Below are 19680 nucleotides of genomic sequence, written 5' to 3'. Positions count from 1 at the left end.
TGTGACTGAGGTGCTCTGTGACTGAGGTCATCTGTGACTGAGTGGCTCTGTGACTGAGGGGCTATGTGACTGAGGTCTTCTGTGACTGAGGGGCTCTGTGACTGAGGTGTTCTGTGACTGAGGTGTTCTGTGACAAAGGGGCTCTGTGACTGAGGGGCTCTGTGACTGAGGGGAGCTATGAATTGGGGGAGATGTGACTGAGGGGCTCTGTGACTGAGGTGTTCTGTGACAAAGGGGCTCTGTGACTGAGGGGCTCTGTGACTGAGGGGAGCTATGAATGAGGGGAGATGTGACTGAGGTGTTCTGTGACTGAGGTGTTCTGTGACTGAGGTGCTCTGTGACTGAGGTCATCTGTGACTGAGTGGCTCTGTGACTGAGGGGCTATGTGACTGAGGTGTTCTGTGACTGAGGGGCTATGTGACTGAGGTGTTCTGTGACTGAGGGGCTATGTGACTGAGGTGTACTGTGACTGAGGGGCTATGTGACTGAGGTGTTCTGTGACGGTTCGCGTAACCCAATCCCTCCACTTCTAAACTGTCATTAACAAAATATCAAGAGAAAGAGGCCAGTCTAATGATCTGTGCTGTCAAGTCAACTCTTCTTAGGACGACTTCATGCTCCTTCCACCATGCCTTGAAGGAGAACCTTTTAAAAGTAATTTTTTAAAATAATTAAGCAACTCTTTAAATAATTAAGTCATTTTTTCAGTAATTCGTGAGCTTTGATCTTTGGATTGTTACTTGTATTGGTTTGTCTGTGTGTGTATGTGTGTGTGTCTGAAGGGGAGGTATATAAGATAATATAAGAGGCTCCTCTTCTTCTTCTTCTTCGTTCTCATTGTTATGTTGGAGTGTTCAGATGACTAGACCAATACATGAGATGAACTGCGCAGTGGTTTCCAAATCAGGGAGCTCTCCATATAGTTTTCTTTCTATTGGGGTGTTTTGGGGCCAGTGTCTTGTATGGGCCTCTTTGTAAAGAATGCAGTTTTAGAGGACGTGGTCAGCATTTTCTGGTGATACTCCACATAGGCAGATTCACTGGTTCCAATTTTGAGCTTCCGGTACATATGTTGTCGCATTCTGTTGTGTCCGGTCCTGAAATTTAGACGTTGGTCTTGTCGGGATAGCTTATAGTAAGCGTCATCTTTCTTGTGATTTGAATGAGAGCTCGTCCATTTCTCATTTATTTTATTTACAATTAATTTCTTCAATTCTTCTGGATAGAGAGCAGAGTTTATTTGTGAGTTAGTTCTCCCACTCTTGGCGAGTGTGTCAGCCTTCTCATTTCCTTGTAGTTGTATATGAGCTGGTATCCATTGAATAACAGTTTTTTTGCTGTTGTTGTTGAGCTTTGAAAGGTTTTTAATATAAGAGGAATCAGAGTTTTGCAAGCTTTGGAGGGTTGTTTTCGCATCGGTTAGAAAGACAATTTGACTGTGTGGGGAACTTGGATGATTTGCTAGCATGGTAGCAGCTAGTGCTAGTGCTTGCCTTTCTGCTCTGTGACTGTCAGAGAGCTCTCCTGTTGATATGGATTTTTCAAGTTTTCCTCCATCTGGCCATTCGATGAGTATTCCAGCTCCTCCATTTGTGGTGGCTTTATGGGATGAGCCATACGTGTAAACTCTGATCCACTGATTGCTAGGATAATTGGTTTGTAGAAAACAGTTCACTATTTCCTTGAAAATATTACTCTGGAATCCTCGATACACTATAATGAATCTCCACCCTGGGACAAAAGCCCTCTTCCTACTATAAGGGACCATATTGAAAACATATAAGAGGCTGAAATGATCAATCTAACTTCTACAGCTGTCAGTGGGCTTTATTAATCTCTGCGTACTCTAGTCCATTACCTCTCATGTGCTGGTTTTAGTTTAATAAACCAGAATTAAATGGTCTTTAAGTTTCAGAGGCTCTTATCAGTTAAGCCCAAATATAGTATTTTTTAAATAAGAATGTTAACAAATAAAATTATTTATTTAGATATCAGAAACATTGGTATTATTTTATAGGCCTATATATATATTACAAGGCAGAAAGTAAAGCGTATGTATGTATGTCCCGCATAGAAATCAAAACAGTGACCCTATAACAAGCTTAGGACCCTCAAAAAAAAATAATTGCCCAACTCTATGAAAGTATTACTATTTCATGGATCGAGGTCATAATGCCATGTTTACATGAGACGAGACCGAAATGATCTAGATCTAGATCTAATTTTAAGAACAACCCTTAGCAAAGAGAGTGTTTTATTTTGACACTCTTATACATATAATATAGTCCACTCATTACATTATTTAACCTTCAAATTTGTGTTTCAAAAGCATTTCTACATAAATTCGTTTCTTTATATCTGCGAATTTAGACATCCTGATGTACTTTATATCACATTCATCGCGCGCTTCTCTTATGTTATATAGCTAAATTTATTTAACTTTTAACAAATCGGGTAAATAACCCTTTCCATGGTATGTTATATTTGATATGATTGTATAGGCTTAACAGATTTTCGCAAAACTACTTTTATTTTCGTGGCGAAAAAGTAAAACTTATTATAGGTAAGGATTATGTCTCAAATTGATTTTTTTTTTTTTGGCTGTCTACTTGATGATTTTGTAATGGATGCATAGTTTATGCTATTGTATGTCTCTCCCCCCCCCCCCCTTTCGATCTTACTATTACTTAAATAGTGACTTGTTGTAGAAATGGTGTATGTATATTAATCGAAAAAAACTGCTTGCATATTTAATTTCATAATTTAAACGGCACTCTTTCGAAAAAAAAAAAAAAAAGTAGCCTTTGCACCAGAACATTGATAAATCTAAATGTTCATGAAATCGGGTTTTCAATATATTTTCTAGTTTTTGCGATCTAAACGGGATAGACAGACAGACGGCCGAACGAACAAACAGACCACACAAAACTAATGGCGGCTATTCCCATTTCGGGGACCGCTAAAATAGGTCACAATACTGTCCCATATAGAAGAACGGCTGTGATCAGCGTCTGACCCCCCCCCCCTTTTCACCCCAATACACTTTGATGGTTTGACACTGTTTCAAGAACTATGCCAGGCTCAGAGGCTCCCGATAGAATAGTTGTTGAATCATGATGTGTTGCTTACGGCAAACATGACAAGGGAAATAACTAACGTATTTCTTGACGAATACTTAAGTGTTTTCCCTTTACCACTAAATTTATAAACGTGTAACTAAACCATTGGTTTGAGATATTTTGTCACAGTGTCATTAGAAAAATTTTGAATTTGAGAAAAAAAAATCACATTTCTTTCTTTTCGGCAAAACATTTTATAAACCGAAGATGGGTCCTTCTGTTGTACAACACTTAGTAGGACAAAGATACAACATTATCTGTCTATAGCACGTCATCATCCAGAATATACAATATAAAAAGAAAAAAAAAAAAAAAAAAAAAATTTTTAAGTTTATTACAACGTTGAAGAATTGGGGGACATTGTTCCACATATTAAACGACCACAATAAAATATCAAAACATTATAAAAGTTTCAACACGCTCCAGCCTCCTACCAAACAAATGTCAATTTAAAAAAAAAATCAACAAAAAAAAAACCTCAAAAAAAAAATACTTTCACTCTTGGTTAATTGTTATTGACAGAAACATATTTTAGCATGAAATATTTCACATAGAACGTAAAAACAACAGTATTTTCATGGCCATAAATTTAAAGATTCATATATGTCTATGACAATTTGGGCACTGAACACTGAGGCTAAACTTTGAGACTAAATATTACATAATTATGCTGGGTACCAGTGTTATGACATGATTAGGATTTAGTTATTTGTTTCGGGAATAGGGTAAAGTTTTACTTAGCGACAAGTGACGTAAGGTTGGTTAAAAAACAAGAACGCTCTAAGTGACGCAAAAAAGAAGACGCTTCGTGTACAGCAGTACAATAGATATACGGATTTACGGACATAGCTGACATCGGACGATTCCCTTCTTGATTATTAAATATATTTGTAAAACAACATCAGCGTCGACTACATATTTTGATTGTTTCGGCCTTTCGCCGGTGTTACTGAAGTAGTTCGAGTTCAGTGTTACTTCCAGTCAGACGTAGATCTACACTAGTTATATTTCAAAGAACCAACACCGCATGGAAGCCTTAACACCAGATACCAGGAAAAGAAGACAAATGTTGTACTGTTACAAGTCAACACTCTAGCTGGCAAAAAGGTGGAATTTCTTTTCATACTGTAAAGAGACGAAAGCTGAGCTGGTTTAGTCTTATTGTAAGACATGACTCACTAACAAAGATACCATAGAGGGCGCACGTAGAAAGGTCGTGCACAGAAAAGCTGGATGGACAACGAAGAAGAATGCACCGGCCTCTTTCTTGACATCCTGCTGAGAACAGCTGCTGACCGGGAAAAATGGAACGATGTGGTGACGTGAAGTGTCAGAAAGTCAAGGGACAAAATATGGAGAGATATAACCAAAGATCAGAACAAAGTCTGGTTTGTAGTTTGATGTACATTTTGATTTCACGTTCACAAGTCTACGTCCTTCGCTTTAAAACCCTGCTGCGTGGTCGAGAGGCTAAGGACGCTTGTGTTTGGTTTGGCTTGAAGGGGGCTCGAGGTTCGACACCCGACTTGAGCAGAGTTGTGTTTACTGAGCGCCTATAGGCAGCACGGAAAACCTTCTCCCAGATAAACACCCCCCCCCCCACATACATACACACACCTTAGCGCTCTGAGCATGCAAAGTAGCTCTATATATAAAGGTTATAATTTATTTATTTATTTTACATAAAAAAACAATGTTTAAAATATACAAGTGGCAAGAAAATGTTGAGCGTGGCTGTACTTCCTGTAAGTTACAGATGTTACTACGGTGTTCAATTGTGTACTTTGCAGGTAATTACAGCATCGAAGACGGTTCGCATGGCTAGAGGCATTATAATTTAAAAATTAAGTTAATTAACTTTTGGTCATTAATTATTTTGTTTTGGTATCTTGAACAAGGGAAAGAAAGAAATAGTACTTGACAGACGAGGTGATGTTAGTTGATTTAGTCCCTTTGAGCCCTTAGTGAACGTTTTTTTTTTTACGCATTAAAAAAATAATCCTGTAAACATTCACCAAGATACCCAGTTATTCTCTCCCCCTTTCACAACTGGTCCAGGCACGTGATAGGATAATGGCGCATCGAGAAAGCTAAGAACTAAACAAAAACAATAAGTAAAAATATTTCTATCGCACAAATTAATAAATCTAGGACAATTACACACATAATTACATAACTGATCTAAACTAATTGTGCCAATTGTACTTAATAGAAGCGTTGTTTTTTTTCTAAGTTATTTTATTTTTCCTTATTTAAACGTCTAAATTGTGAGTGACCTTTTAAAAAAATAAACATCAAGGGTACACTACTCTTATTAACTTTTTTAGCAAACGAAATTGGTAGTCATGATAAAGCAATCACATCATTCAGTTAGACGCCATTATAAAGGTGAACACATTAACTGTAATTAATAACGGATGATCATTGCGTGATATTTTATAAAATGTTTACTAAGAAGCGAAGGTGTTATCAACTTATATTAAGAGTTTACAGTGAGTTACATCTTCAATGTTAAATTTCAATTAGGTACTTCAGTCTTTACAATGAAGATACAGATAAGTCTGGATAATAGTAATATATTTAACAACATGCAGTCATTTCAGTCCGTTTTGATCTACACAGATCTCTATACATACATCTTATCTATTATGTCACAAAGAGTTTATCATAAAACCGTGTGCATCTAATCAAACAGATCTAGTCTATATCTTAAACAAACATACAATGTCCAAATAGGCAATAATAAATACAAACTATGTGAGTATATGGGGCGAACTCTAGCTTGAGTACATCCGTGACAGTCACTGTGAGGGTACATTTCAAAACTCGTAGAAGAATTAAAACCCGAGGACAAGAACAAGTGAGATGAAAGACAAATACCCCCGAAGAAAGTTTGTTGCTATTAGTTGTGTTTGTTACGAACTGACGTCTCATATAGTCTGGAGTTCATGGTGCTTGTATTCACGTGCGTCCTATTTACGACATGCAAAATGTGTAAGTCTTTTGAAATCGTGTCTCAACATAACCCACTTCCGTTCTGACTCGAAAATATCAAATGTACTTCTAATGTTGAATTTCTGGTTGATTTACACACACAAATAAGTCAATTAATAACTTTTTAAACCCAAATGCAATAGAAATTTTAAAGTCGCTACATAAATGTAACTATTTCTTTGACGACTTTCAATCTTGTTTTCACTTTGTCTTTAAAGAAAAAGGGAGTTAATGTTTTGATTTCTTGTAACATCCGGCCCTTATGTTTTGACATTTAGAATCGATGGAATTCAATGAAGAAACCAATTTATACCCCATCGAGAATACTCGTAGAAAGGATGGTCATTTTGATGTTGTTAATGGTGTCCAGCGTGTCCAGGAGAGGCTCAGCTCATGTCATACTTGTTGTTGACGTTGTGGACCACCAGGCTGAGGGTCAACACGATGATAAGAAACTGAAAGGTCAGCACAGCGATGGTCACTCCGATGACCACCCATTGATAGGTGCGTAGCTTGCTTTCAATCACTTTCCGACAGCCCTGTCAACAAAGTCAATCAAATGTTTCATTTGTATAAGGAATTTGAGGAAAGGTAGGACGGCTACGTCAAGCTAAATTCCAGAATAAGACTAATGCTAGCGGGCTATAACGATGTTCAACGACGCAATGAACTTTTAAAAGCTAATTGTTACTTGTTAAAAAATCATCGCTTTGAGATTTTTAATTGTATGTGCTGGCATTAATAGCTGCATTTGCTTTTATACTAATGAGATTATTTTTAATCGCATGTGCCGGCATTAATAAATGCGTTTGCGGCAGCCTGCGGGCCTGCCCTACATACATATAGTACGCACTACTTAAAAAAAAGTGTTTGTGATAAAAAGAGGAAATGATTTATGAATAAATAAAAGAATGTGAATAATTACGAAATACGCAGAACTAACTAGATAGAGGTTTCTCGTTGAACTTCTCAGGAACCTATTCAGTTACTCGGGGGGGAGAACATACATCCTACTGATTTATTGTTTGAAATTTAATGCAAACTATAGATGTAATGCGGAGTTACCTTCATGCTAGTCATTTTTATGCGGAGTTATGTGAATGCTATTAAATTTGGTTGGGAATAACATGCATGGTATTCATTTTGTGTAGAATTGTTTACGATAAACTGGAATTAAACTCCAATGTTGCCAGGGGAATTAAAAAAAAAATTGAACTAAAAACGGAAGAGATTAGAAAATAAATTTGATTTCCAAAAGCTAAGAAGAGAAGGCATCTTTTTTATTGTGTTCACCAGATACACACAAAACCTGGCTGTTTCAAAATAGTTTTTCTCATAGATTGAAATCACTTATAGGGAACTACAACTACTTCCATGCTTTTTTTTTTTTCATAGGGAAGGCATGAGCCTATTAATTTACTAGAGACATATTATCCCGATTATTTTAGTGGCGGACGAATTATATGATCATCCTTATTAATTGATTAGAGAAAGTTGGGGCGCTGTTAGCTGTGACCTATTTGGGGCGCTGTTAGCTGTGACCTACTTGGGGTGCTGTTGGCTGTGACCTACTTGGGGCGCTGTTAGCTGTGACCTACTTGGGGCGCTGTTAGCTGTGACCTACTTGGGGCGCTGTTGGCTGTGACCTACTTGGGGCGCTGTTAGCTGTGACCTACTTGGGGCGCTGTTAGCCGTGACCTACTTGGGGCGCTGTTAGCCGTGACTTACTTGGGGCGCTGTTAGTTGTGACCTATTTGGGGCGCTGTTAGCTGTGACCTACTTGGGGCGCTGTTAACCGTGACTTACTTGGGAGTAGTAGAATGTGTTATTGTAAGGGCTGGTGGTACACTCCGTCAGCTGAGTCACATTGGGTGCCGCAATGCAGCACGAGTCAGGAACTGTTCTCTTCAGACCATTCCGTAAGGTTGCGTTGTTCCAGTTGGTGATGGTAGCGTTGGCGAAGTCGGGCCCACCCTCCCAGCCGCAGCAGTGTAGCTGTGGAAAATGGGCAAATTAGAAACTATTAATTCATTGAAACATATCAATGTAGCTCGTACAGTTATATCCCTATCAACTGACTCAAACACACACTTATACTTAGATAGAGGTGTTCTTTTAGATACCTAATCTCTTTCTCTCTCTCTCTCACGTTCTTTCATTCTGTTTCTCTCTCTCTCTCTCTCACTCTCTCTCTTCCTCTTACCATATCTCTTAATCTTTCTTTCTTGCTCTCTCTTTTCCCGTCTCTTTCTCCTTTTAAACTATCTCTTTTTCCCCTTTTATTCTCTCGCACACAAATTCTTTATTTCTCGATTCTATTTCAATGTGCCTGTTTCTCTTTCTCTCTTTTTTTCTCTCTCTCTATTTATCTCTCTCATTCTCTCTCTCTTTCTCACTTTTCTCCCTTTCTCTCTTTTTCTCTCTTTCTTTCTCTCTTTCTCTCTCTTTCCTTTTTTCTCTATCACTTTCTTTCTCTCCCTCTCTATCTCTTTCTTTCTATATCTCTTTCTTTCTCCTTCTCTCTATCTCTTTCTTTCTCCTTCTCTCTACCTCTTTCTTTCTTCTTCTCTCTAGCTCTTTCTCTATCTATCTCTTTCTTTCTCCTTCTCTCTATCTCTTTCTCTATCTATCTCTTTCTTTCTCCTTCTCTCTATCTCTTTCTTTCTCTCTTTCTTTCTTTCTTTCTCTCTCTCAGTCTACATAAATTATAATTACCATTGACGCATTACTATTGCTATTAGTTGTAGCATTGTGTCTCTGTGTCTCTGAGTTAAGGGACTAGTTTGACTAATGAGTTTCAGTTCGATTAAACTAACTTTGGTCCTTGAGATTTTACCTTTTTTTGCAGGGCATCATAGGTGCGAGTGAAAGGAGCTCTTGAATCAGAGTCATTGTAGCCGTATTGGGTTTTCAGTTTACCTAACACTAGCATACTAGATTTAGCTTCCCACTGAAAGAGATAGAAATTTGTTTATCATTAATAGATTTTAATATCAAAAGCAGTGAATGTAACAAAGAGCAGGAAAAGTAAACAATTTGCTCCTGTACGGCTCTAGTAGAGATAACGATTTAAACAACATGGCGTTAAGCAGACTTGAAAGCAGACGTCTGCCAATCACGTGATGCAAGATGTATTCATTCATATCTGTATTTAGTTGACTTATATTCATAACATCTCTGGACTTACCTCTGACTTAAAGACAATTCCGAGGATAATGACTGCTACCTCCAGAACCAGTAATAAAATCAACACCACAGCATACTGAGAATAGACAAAAATATATACATAAACACAACAGCGTACTAAGAATAGACAAAAATATATACATAAACACAACAGCGTACTGAGAATAGACAAAAATATATACATAAACACAACAGCGTACTGAGAATAGACAAAAATATATACCTAAACACAACAGCGTACTGAGAATAGACAAAAATATACCTAAACACCACAGCGTACTGAGAATAGAAAAAAAATATACCTAAACACAACAGCGTACTGAGAATAGGAAAAAATACGTAATTGACGGTATGAAAATTACATTCCAATAGCGCTATAAATGAACACAGACCTTATTATGTTACAGTACTACAAATTAAAAATTAAAACAGACCCTATAGACAAAACAGACAAATAATAAGTGTCAATTGTATAAACAATTACCAACAAGTTTACTTTTCGAGAAACAATAGTGATTTTTAAATAGAACTAAATATAGCCGAGGGAGTGAAAATAAGCAGGAATTTATTCAATAGAAGATTTTGCAGAGGCGGCTATAGGGGATGGCGAGAGGGGCAGGTAAACGCCGCAGGCCCCGTATCTGTACTTTTGTCAGCGTCAGCCCATCATACAAATCAAACAAATATTCGTGGCCGCTTCTGAAATATGGTTCCATCCAATGTCTATTGGAGAAGCTAATTGAAGAGAAGGTATAATAGGCTACATGGAAAGACAAGCGGAATCAGTTAATAAGATTCATACATTATGTGAAGTCTACTTTTGTGAATATATTGATGAAATGAAGTTATATTGTTTGTTAATACTGTATGCTTAATCTTAACCTTTTTATTATTTTATTGTTATTAATATTTATCATTTATTTCATTTCATAATTAGGAATTCTGTTCTTTTTTCACTTAAAAATACCCGGCAAACATTGGGTATTGTGACATCATATTAAACTTCTAATAGCGCAGCAATATATTTGCCATACGATTTCATTCTAACATATAATGATATAGTAATTAAACCCAGGCCCTCTAAAACACCATTAAATTAAATAAATACTGACCTAATAATATAGGCGTATAGAAGATTGTTGAGAAAATGAATAAAACATCGGACAAAAGGCACACACACACACACACACACACACACACACACACAAACACATATCAGTAAATAGAATAAAGTAAAGATAAACACGGAAGCATTTTCTACAAACAAAATCTTACGAATGTCAATATGCATGAGCTCATGGCCAGGGCGCCTATCACCCCTATTCCCGCCAGGATGATCATGGCGGCGCCCGCGACAATCATCACCAGGGCACCTTGTCGCAAGATGTCCTGCCCCAGCACCTGAAGGTCAAGGATGCTGGCGGTCAGGTCAAAGAAGGAGTTGTCATCCACTGTGACCCAGACTCCAATGCCCAGAGACACTGCACCAATAACCTGAAAGCAATGAATACTTAGTACACATGTGAGTAAATTACGATAATTAACTTAGGGCCTATACATATTGCCTTACAGTTGCTCTAAAACATAGAACGAAAATATAATATATTTTCCCTATTCTACAATGATGGTGCAAACGCGTTATACCAACGAAAGAATTTGGTAGTTTATTCAAAAATCATTCATCAATAAGATTGTATGACAATTTTTTTTAAGCCTCATATCTGTTAGAGCAGGCGCTGTGGCTGAGCGGTAAAGCGCTTGGCTTCCGTACCGGGGGTTCCGAGTTCGAATCCTGGTTAAGATTTAAAAATTTTAATTTAGGGATCCTTGGGCGCCTCTGAGTCTACCCAGCTCTAATGGGCACCTGATATTACTTGTGGAAAAGTAAATATCTACAAGTTTATATCTATTGGAGATTTTAAAGATAAACTTAAGTAGGTCAAGGACGCTAAGTCGAACTTCAATGTTGCCAAAATAAATTTTTAAAAATAATAATAAACTTCCTTTATTTTTTACACCGGATATACCAAAGCTATTTAAGGATTGGTTTGCGTGTATTCAAAATCTTCAATATTTTACATCTGTATAATTATACTTTACCAGAAAAAAAAAAATTATTTAAATTAATAGATTAAATTGTCTAAGTATTGTGGTTCAGTCTAGTAATGACTATTTTTCGATTTTGTTGTTTGTTTGTTTTTTAAGAAATAACATCAATGACAATCGCATGAAAAACCAAAGTGTAAGTATTAGAAAAACTTTTTTTCGTGTTTTTTTTTAAATGTATTTTTTTAAAATATGGATTGCTAAGAGCAACACATGATTGATTGGCTACGTCTGCTCGCAGCATGCCTGGCAACTACTTACTATGATTGGTATGTTGAAGAAGACGATTGTGAACTTGAGGCACGCGCGGGTCGATTCAGAGCAGCCCATTATGTCGCTGGCCTTGACGTCAACGATATCCAGTTTTTGAATGGAAAAAGGCATGAGGCTGAGTCGTCTGCTAGCAGAAGCAGTAAAGAAAGGGGGAGAATAAGTGTTGCACAGCAGTTTTTATACGAGTTACCGTTATTGAATTGTTGACAAAGAACACATGTTGCCTTGTAAAGGAAAAAAATGATATACTTTTGAAATGCTGTAGAATATATTTTAAGACGAGGCAGTGTTTAGAATTGTCTGTCATCGATCGATGGATTCTGCTATGCCAGAAACAAGTTGCCACTTAATCGAGATGTCATGGTTGGGTAATACCCAAGCCACTGTTGGTGGCAATTATCGAATTTGCTATTCCGGAAACAACTGGGGAGAAAAAGGCAATAAATTAAATGAATTTTTACAACAATTTTCATAATCAATTCACAACGTCTCTGAACTAATTACAACTATTTTTGAAGTGCTTTTATAACGAAAGCAAGTTGATGCAGCTAGCGTCACGTGACTGAGATAGGGGAGGCGGGAGGGAGAGATGTGAAACACTGGCAGATGTGTACACGTTTCTAAACAAACCCTTGTGCCATCACTTGAGCATGATGGATCTTAAAATGTGTCAAAGTGTGCACGAACAAAGTATCTCATGTCTCTTAACATTTCACGACAGAGCAATTTTAGAAAGTAAAGTTTTAGAAAATACACATTTAGAAAGTAACGTTTTAGAAAATACACATTTAGAAAGTGAAGTTTTAGAAAATACACGTTTAGAAAGTGAAGCTTTAGAAAAGACACATTTAGAAAGTGAAGTTTTAGAAAAGACACATTTATAGAGTAAAGTTTAAGAAAGTACACATTTAGAAAAAAGTTTAAGAAAATACACATTTAAAAAAGTTTAAGAGAATACACATTTAGAAAGTAAACATGGAACTAAACATTTTTTTTCTGACATTCTGCTGTAAATGGTGATTACACCTTTTCAATAAAAAGTGGCGAAATCCTGGTTGAGTCGAATTCTTAATTCTCATTATTCAATCAGCACTATATAAATTAGTAGTTTTTCGACAACGGCAGACAGGCCTTCCTTCTCAACCAACATCGAGTCATAGCTTTGTAGTGACCTAGTTTAGTTTTACGTGAGTTTTTTTTTTGTAAATAAGTTTATTGTGCATTGTTTTTAGCAACGGTAAAAGTAGTGACGTAGTCAGACAGGACGAATGACGTTGCGGAATACGGGTTCAACACAGGAAAAGGAAATGGCTAGGGCTTGTAAAAAGATGTATACAGAATGGACTGCTAATTGAAACGACGGATAAAGAGACAAGACGATCATCTTTATCTGTAAATAAACATCAGTTTGTCCTCGCGCTCCTCTAGGGTATGATGTACTCCGCCGGGCTCCCCACCTGAACAGTGTTTATTAACTTTATGCCGGGGTTATAATTTAGCCTTGGCTCGTCTGCCTGGGCACCCCTAACAGTCTAGCAATCAATTTATGCAATAAATATCCAGGAACGAATAAACCAAATATTAACGTACACTAGTGAATAACAATATTGCATATAACAACAAAGGTTTAATGAGTTAATGATATATATGATATTATGAGGCATACATTATGAATCAATATCAATAGCAATTACAAATTACATTCAAAGGGCTATAGCACACCTTAATCTCAGTGCCATAGTCAATCAGGCTTCAGGCCTCACAACGCCAACCCAACGCCACGGGCAATAGTCATCTACCAAGCCTACAACTCAGACTTGACTCCAGCAGAGTCCCAAGCCTGCGTCCCCACTACTGGGGAGGAACACCACACAGATAACTCCATCTCAAGGCACATCAAGAGACACACCAAGAGACTCATCTCAAGGCACAACAAGAGAACAATGACACTAATATAGCGCATCCTTAGGAACAGAACTAATAAGACCTTATGGTGCTCAAACGAAAATACCAAACAAGATGCGCACGACACAGTTGAAGTCTACACAAGTTTTATTAAGTATATTCCATTGTTGTGTCCCTTGGATGTGTTCGGACTCGCGTTCAGATTAGTGAGCTAGTAGCTAACAGACAACACACCAAATCCAAGCCAGGACAGCTTCAAGGAATAGACTATAAATATAACCTTAAACTGTTAGAATGGACCTCATTCACCAATCGTAAACAAACAACATTTAGCCACGTGATTCTATATATCTTCTATACAAATTATGTAATCCTTAGTGGTTGTCACGTGATACGTATTTTTCATTGTTTTATTAATATCATGACTTGGCTAAATGTGTTTATTTACGATTGGTGAATGAGGTCCATTGGTCAGCGGCAATTCATGCACTCACTTCACCTATTCGATGCTGGCCCATTCCCACCGGATATCTATTCCCCAAGCTTCTTCACCCTAAAGAGTGACCTACTTTTAATCAGGAACTTGAAACTTGATAAAATAACGACTGTGGCACCTTTTTCTTGTTGTCACTGTTCCACATAGGCAAAGAGTGGAAGTGCACATGCATTGATCTGGCAAATGTGTTTGTGTCCTTTAGTTAAACTCTGTGATGCCTAGGGAGAGCATCTTCTGTCAAAGTGATAGCGTTTAAAAATAAACATCTGTAATATTAAGACTTTTCTTTTAGTCCGAATATAAATGCGGAGTGCAGTATATCAGGTGGCTATTCAGTCCCAACTGCGACCTACAGATTTTGCCACATCCAGTGCAGACATAGCCGTTGGCCGCCGATGGTCGGTTTAGGTTCTCTTTATGCTATATAAATTTGTTCTCGTACATTGTTATTACGTATGTAAGTACATCCATATCTCTCTTACAAAAAAAAGAGATGAATATATCAAAGAGTTTGCATTAAATTAAAACTTGCACAGCTAAAAACAAGACAGACATGTACATTCTAACGCTGCTAGCTTAATGTATCATGTGACGTTGTTTCATCATAGTCTTGTTAGTTGTATTAAGTTCAAAACAAATGAATCACGATTTCTGAAACAAGATACAAGTATATTTCTAAGTTTAGTTTGATCTTTACATCTTCTGAGGATGTTAATCGTTATCTCCCCTTAAAAGTAGTGTGTCTTCTATAAGCAGTTGAAATCTACATCTATCTTGAGTTATTTCTAAATAAATGTCATTATTGCTGGTGTTTCGTGTATGTATCACGCGACCCTTTGGTTTCGAAATGATGACTTCAACACATATAACTGTAATTCAATTCTTCGTATAGGTATCATTTCATAACTACACTCAAACTCATCAGTACATTTTGTTTATATATATAAATATTTTAGCTTTTAAAATGTATTTTATTTAAAAAAGGTGTACTATATGTACTATTTGAATTCGTACTCAAGGGCTCAAGCTTCCGGAAGCCAACACGCTAACCACAGTACCAGCGAAGTGTTTTTGAAAATAGAAGGTTTATAGCTATCTGTTCTTTGTCTCACAGGTTTCATAGGCAAAGTATAAAGGGCACTAATTCAATTTTCACCGCCAGATCAATGAAGTACAATGTATTCCCTTGTTCAATAACAAACATAACAAACAAACTAATTAACTACCAATAATGAAATAACTAGATATAATCGATATTTTTAAATTGATTCTTGTTTTTTCAGGTACAAGAAAAAGTGTGTGCAAAGTTTCAACTTGATCCAAAATTAGTGTGGGAGACATGAAGTGTTATCTTATCTTATCTTATAAAATACAGACGTTACTTCGAAAAAGAAGATGATTACGTCCTGCGCGTCATGCATTCAGTCATGCATATTAACCAATGACTTAAATTCTGCCAAGTCACTGGTTTTCCTGGCTGGCTCAGGCAACTCATTCCATGCTCTAATAGCGCTATGGAAGGAGTATTTGTACAAATTTGTCCTAGCATATGGGATTAGAGATACATTTGTATCTTTGTGTCTTTCAGAGTATTTTATTAAATTTTGTTTTTGTATTTGAAAATTATGGTTCAGTGTTTTATGTATAATTCCTTCTTTACTTTTGAGTCTTCTGTCCTGAAGGCTTTCTAAATTTAGTGATTTTACCAAAGGTGTTACTCTAGTTAAATGTGAATATTCGTTTGTTATGAATCTCACTGCTCTATTTTGTGTCTGTTCCAGTTTCTTAATGTTTTCTTTAGTTGAGGGATCCCAAACAGAGGATGCATATTCTATTATCGGCCTAACCAAGGTGTTTAAACTGTTATCAGACTGAGTGAGTTAATATAAGATTTGTATACAATAAAATCATTTCAAAAGTACATAGAAGACTAAAACAAAGAATCTGAATAAAAAAAAACTGGCAACTATTGTCTACAAAGGGCAAGTGTGTCTCTAGATTCTACAATAAAACTAGAATGAAAATCGTATCAGAAATTTACAACAAGTCAACATTACAACATGCTAGCCGCAGGAGCCGCCTTCCAGTACCAGTAGCACAAACTTCTCGTAAAACTAAATAAAACATGCATGCGTGCCTCCGCCCATTGATTCCTGGAGTGTCTTAAGACCACACTCACTTAGCTTCAACACTTCAAGCGAACATAAGACGTGGAAGGTATGGGGGCACTGTGAGTAATCGCCTCTCAGCTAAAGGACAAGTCAAATTGGTCATTGATTTCCTTAGTGTGGGCGCAGCGCTGCTTTGTGTTAAAAGCAGCCTGGCCAGGTAGAAACACAAACTGTTCTATCTTTTTAATCTCATCTCTGAATTCTTCAGTCGCAGTTACTTAACCTTACGTTCTTCGTGTAGTCAAAACATTTTTAAATCTATAATCTAATTTTTTTTAATAAATCGAACTCGAGCGCATTTGTCTCTGTATATGTACAAAGTACTTGAATGTTGGAGCGTATTCTCTAAAATGAGCAGTTTGTTTCTATTTCTACATTTTAAAAAAAAACATCTTGAGGTGTAATCTTGTGTCTCAACCACAAAGCACCTTTGAGTCGCTAAGAGAGTGTAGACCTAAGACGCAACCACGGATAGCCTTGAGTCATTACCATTGTGTAGCCTTAGGTCGCTACCACACTGAAGCGTACACACACACATACACTTTCATATACTCATACACACACACATAATTAAACACTTACACTTACACAATCACACATCCACATACTTTTACAGACACACACACACACACACACACACACATATATATATATTTAAAAAGCCATACACATGCATCTACTCATATAAAAATACGCACATACATTTATGCATTCTTAGATATGCGCTCATTTTAGAAATAGCCATGATTATGTGTGCTCTAACAGTTATATTTTATATTCACAAACACAAAAACCATGGATCATTACATCTGTGTACGTATGTTATAAAAACAACTTACCAGTAGATAGATCTAGTGTACTGTTCTAAACTGCTCGCTGACACTAACAGATAGACATTCTACGCCTTGACACTGACACGAAGAGGTACACACACTCTCTGGCAAAATCAATGCCAACAGAGTCACGAGGCAGTGTCATCAATACTGTCAGTTGCCAGGGGTGTTGACATCTGTGTGCATGGCATCATTCGGAGCGCACAGAGATGCTTTGGTTTGCGAGTTTATTACGTCATGTTATAGGAACTTCCTGTTTTCATTCACAGGAGAGTCGGACAAAGTAAAGACGGTAGTTTTGTCTAGTACTTTGGTTGGACATAAATTTCAAATAAACTATTTTTAAATATCAAACAAATATAATAAATTAAATTAGACAAATCTAACAGAATGATTGATTCGATGACCAACGCAGATTCGATGTCTAGAATAGCCTCGATGACCAACATAGATTTCATGACCAACATAGCCTCGTTGACAAATATAGATTTAATGACCAATACAGATTTGATGACCAACATAGCCTCGATGTCCAATATAGATTTGATGACCAACATTGTCTAGATGCCCAATATAGATTTTATGACCAACGTAGCCTCAATAACCAATGTAGATTTGATGACCAACATTGTCTAGATGCCCAATATAGATTTGATGACCAACATTGTCTAGATGCCCAATATAGATTTGATGACCAACATTGTCTAGATGCCCAATATAGATTTGATGACCAACATTGTCTAGATGCCCAATATAGATTTGATGCCCAATATAGATTTGATGACCTACATTGTTTCAATGCTAAATATAGATTTGATGACCAACATTGTTTCGATGCCCAATATAGATCTGATGACCAACATTGTTTCGATGCCCAATATAGATCTGATGACCAACATTGTCTCGATGCCCAATATAGATTTGATGATCTACATTGTCTCGATGCCCAATACAGATTTAATGACCAACATAGCCTCGATGACCAATATAAATTTGACGACCATTATTGTCTCGATGCCCAATTTAGATCTGATGACCCCCCCTCCCCCCAAAAAAAAAAAAAAAAGATTAGATAATCTCTTTGAAAACACATGGGGCATAACAAAGCTTGTTCCATTCTAGTGTGTGCCTTATGCTGAGACTAATTCTATTTCTTCCGTGCACTTCGATGAAGTGTCCTTGGAACTAATGGAACTCAAAATAAAACTTATAATAAAATGTTCAAGTCGCACTGAAGATTTTTTTATATATAGATCAGTGCCAAGGACTACCAGAAGCACGTTGAGCATTGTATTGTAATCAGTAAGCTGAAGTCAAGACAAAGAGACAACTAGAATAGCTCCGAAATAAAGCTATGGTTCCCGGTTTCGCTGAAATCACGTTAGAATCCTAAAATAGAAATCTGGGGATTTTTATTAAATATGTCTTCTCTAGATTTGTATAGTAGTACAGCCTGCCAACAGAATTCAAATTCTATTTTCTATTAACACATTTTTAAATTTATTTTAAAACAAGGGAAACATTGTGTTAGCGTATAAAAAAAACTATTAATATGGACGCTATATTTCCATAGATATTGCAAAAAATGCTGAGATATAAACTAAATTAAATGTTGAAAATGAATTTGTTGTAAGTTGCCACTGCAGAGACTTTTATAAAGATACCAGTCTGGTCTCAGTCAGTCATGGAAAGACTTTGGTTCACCTCACTGACATGACATTGACATGAGACGAAAAACCTTGACCTTTGCTATGGTCAGAACGATGTCACCCACACAGTGGCTGATATGTCCAAAGGAAAGACACGTGCCGATACAGTTTGTGATCAGCGGCGTCGCGGGTTTTACCAGGAGCTTAGAATTGTGTTCTGCAAGCTGCTTAAAAGTCGCCGGCTCCTGATTTTTCTCAGGGTTGACTCCGGAAGTCTTTCCCATGTTTGGGTATAGCTGCAAGGCAGCAGAGGTTCGGATTTAGAGTTTTCCTTCTCCTAGGTGGGTAGCCAGGAAAGATTTTAATTCCCCTCATACCCGAAGTTTAGGTTCCAGTTACTCGCCTTTGCCATTTTCCTGTCAATAATAGTGGGAAGCGTGATCGAGAGGTTTAGTAAGCTTGAACTTGGCTTGACTTGGGTACCTATGAAGGGGGCTCGAGGTTCGACACCCGACTCGAGCAAAGTTGTTTACTGAGCGCCTAAAGGCAGCACCTGAGCGCCTAAAGGCAGCACCTGAGCGCCTAAAGGCAGCACGAAAATCCTTCTCACAGATACCATCTCCCCCCACTGGTTAACAAATAAGATAGGAACATAGCGCTCTGAGCATGCTATAAAAATGAAAGTAGCGCAAAAAAAAAGCTATAATAATAACACGTAACAGATGTGCCCCACGGAAACGCCTTAAAGACCATCTTAGGTGACAATTTGCATTAACTGACATAGAAGAAAGCACCTGGTTGCATGCAGCTTCAGAACGAGACAACTGGAGGTCACTTACTTACAGAGGACGCGGGATACACATTTGAGACCTAAAGAAAATCCGCTTCCGAGCACAGGCGTAGAAGGCGAAAAGTAAATTTTAATCGACCACCGGCGGACAATGGTTA

The 19680-nt window shown here is 37.2% G+C and overlaps 2 protein-coding genes across 2 annotated transcripts; both read right to left on the bottom strand.

Moving 5' to 3' along the window:
• Positions 1-27: 27 nt before the first annotated feature.
• LOC129923735 (uncharacterized) lies at positions 28-351 on the bottom strand. The gene has a single exon (XM_056016226.1). It carries the CDS (start codon positions 349-351, stop codon positions 28-30), a length of 324 nt encoding a protein of 107 aa, XP_055872201.1.
• Positions 352-3447: 3096 nt separating this feature from the next.
• LOC106078982 (CD82 antigen-like) lies at positions 3448-17223 on the bottom strand. The gene is made up of 7 exons (XM_056016532.1): positions 17090-17223; positions 11667-12101; positions 10575-10793; positions 9301-9375; positions 8950-9063; positions 7920-8108; positions 3448-6652 (listed from the first exon to the last, which is right to left on the bottom strand). Exons 2-7 carry the CDS (start codon positions 11787-11789, stop codon positions 6500-6502), a joined length of 873 nt encoding a protein of 290 aa, XP_055872507.1. The 5' UTR covers positions 11790-12101; positions 17090-17223; the 3' UTR covers positions 3448-6499.
• Between the last annotated feature and the right edge of the window lie 2457 nt (positions 17224-19680).

This window comes from Biomphalaria glabrata, chromosome 17 (genome assembly GCF_947242115.1).
Source record: "Biomphalaria glabrata chromosome 17, xgBioGlab47.1, whole genome shotgun sequence".
Lineage (NCBI taxonomy): Eukaryota > Metazoa > Mollusca > Gastropoda > Planorbidae > Biomphalaria > Biomphalaria glabrata.
Note: the sequence above shows the minus strand (reverse complement) of the source record. Positions and strands in the feature narration are given on the sequence as shown.

Excerpts from the sequence above, each read along its gene's own strand:
- LOC106078982 (XM_056016532.1), bottom strand. The coding sequence starts at position 11,789 with ATGCCTTTTTCCATTCAAAAACTGGATATCGTTGACGTCAAGGCCAGC. Across the intron at positions 9,064-9,300 it reads GAATTGTCTTTAAGTCAGAG|TGGGAAGCTAAATCTAGTAT; the intron begins GTAAGTCCAGAG and ends TATCTCTTTCAG. Across the intron at positions 8,109-8,949 it reads ATGATGCCCTGCAAAAAAAG|CTACACTGCTGCGGCTGGGA; the intron begins GTAAAATCTCAA and ends CATTTTCCACAG.
- LOC129923735 (XM_056016226.1), bottom strand. The coding sequence starts at position 351 with ATGACCTCAGTCACAGAGCACCTCAGTCACAGAACACCTCAGTCACAG.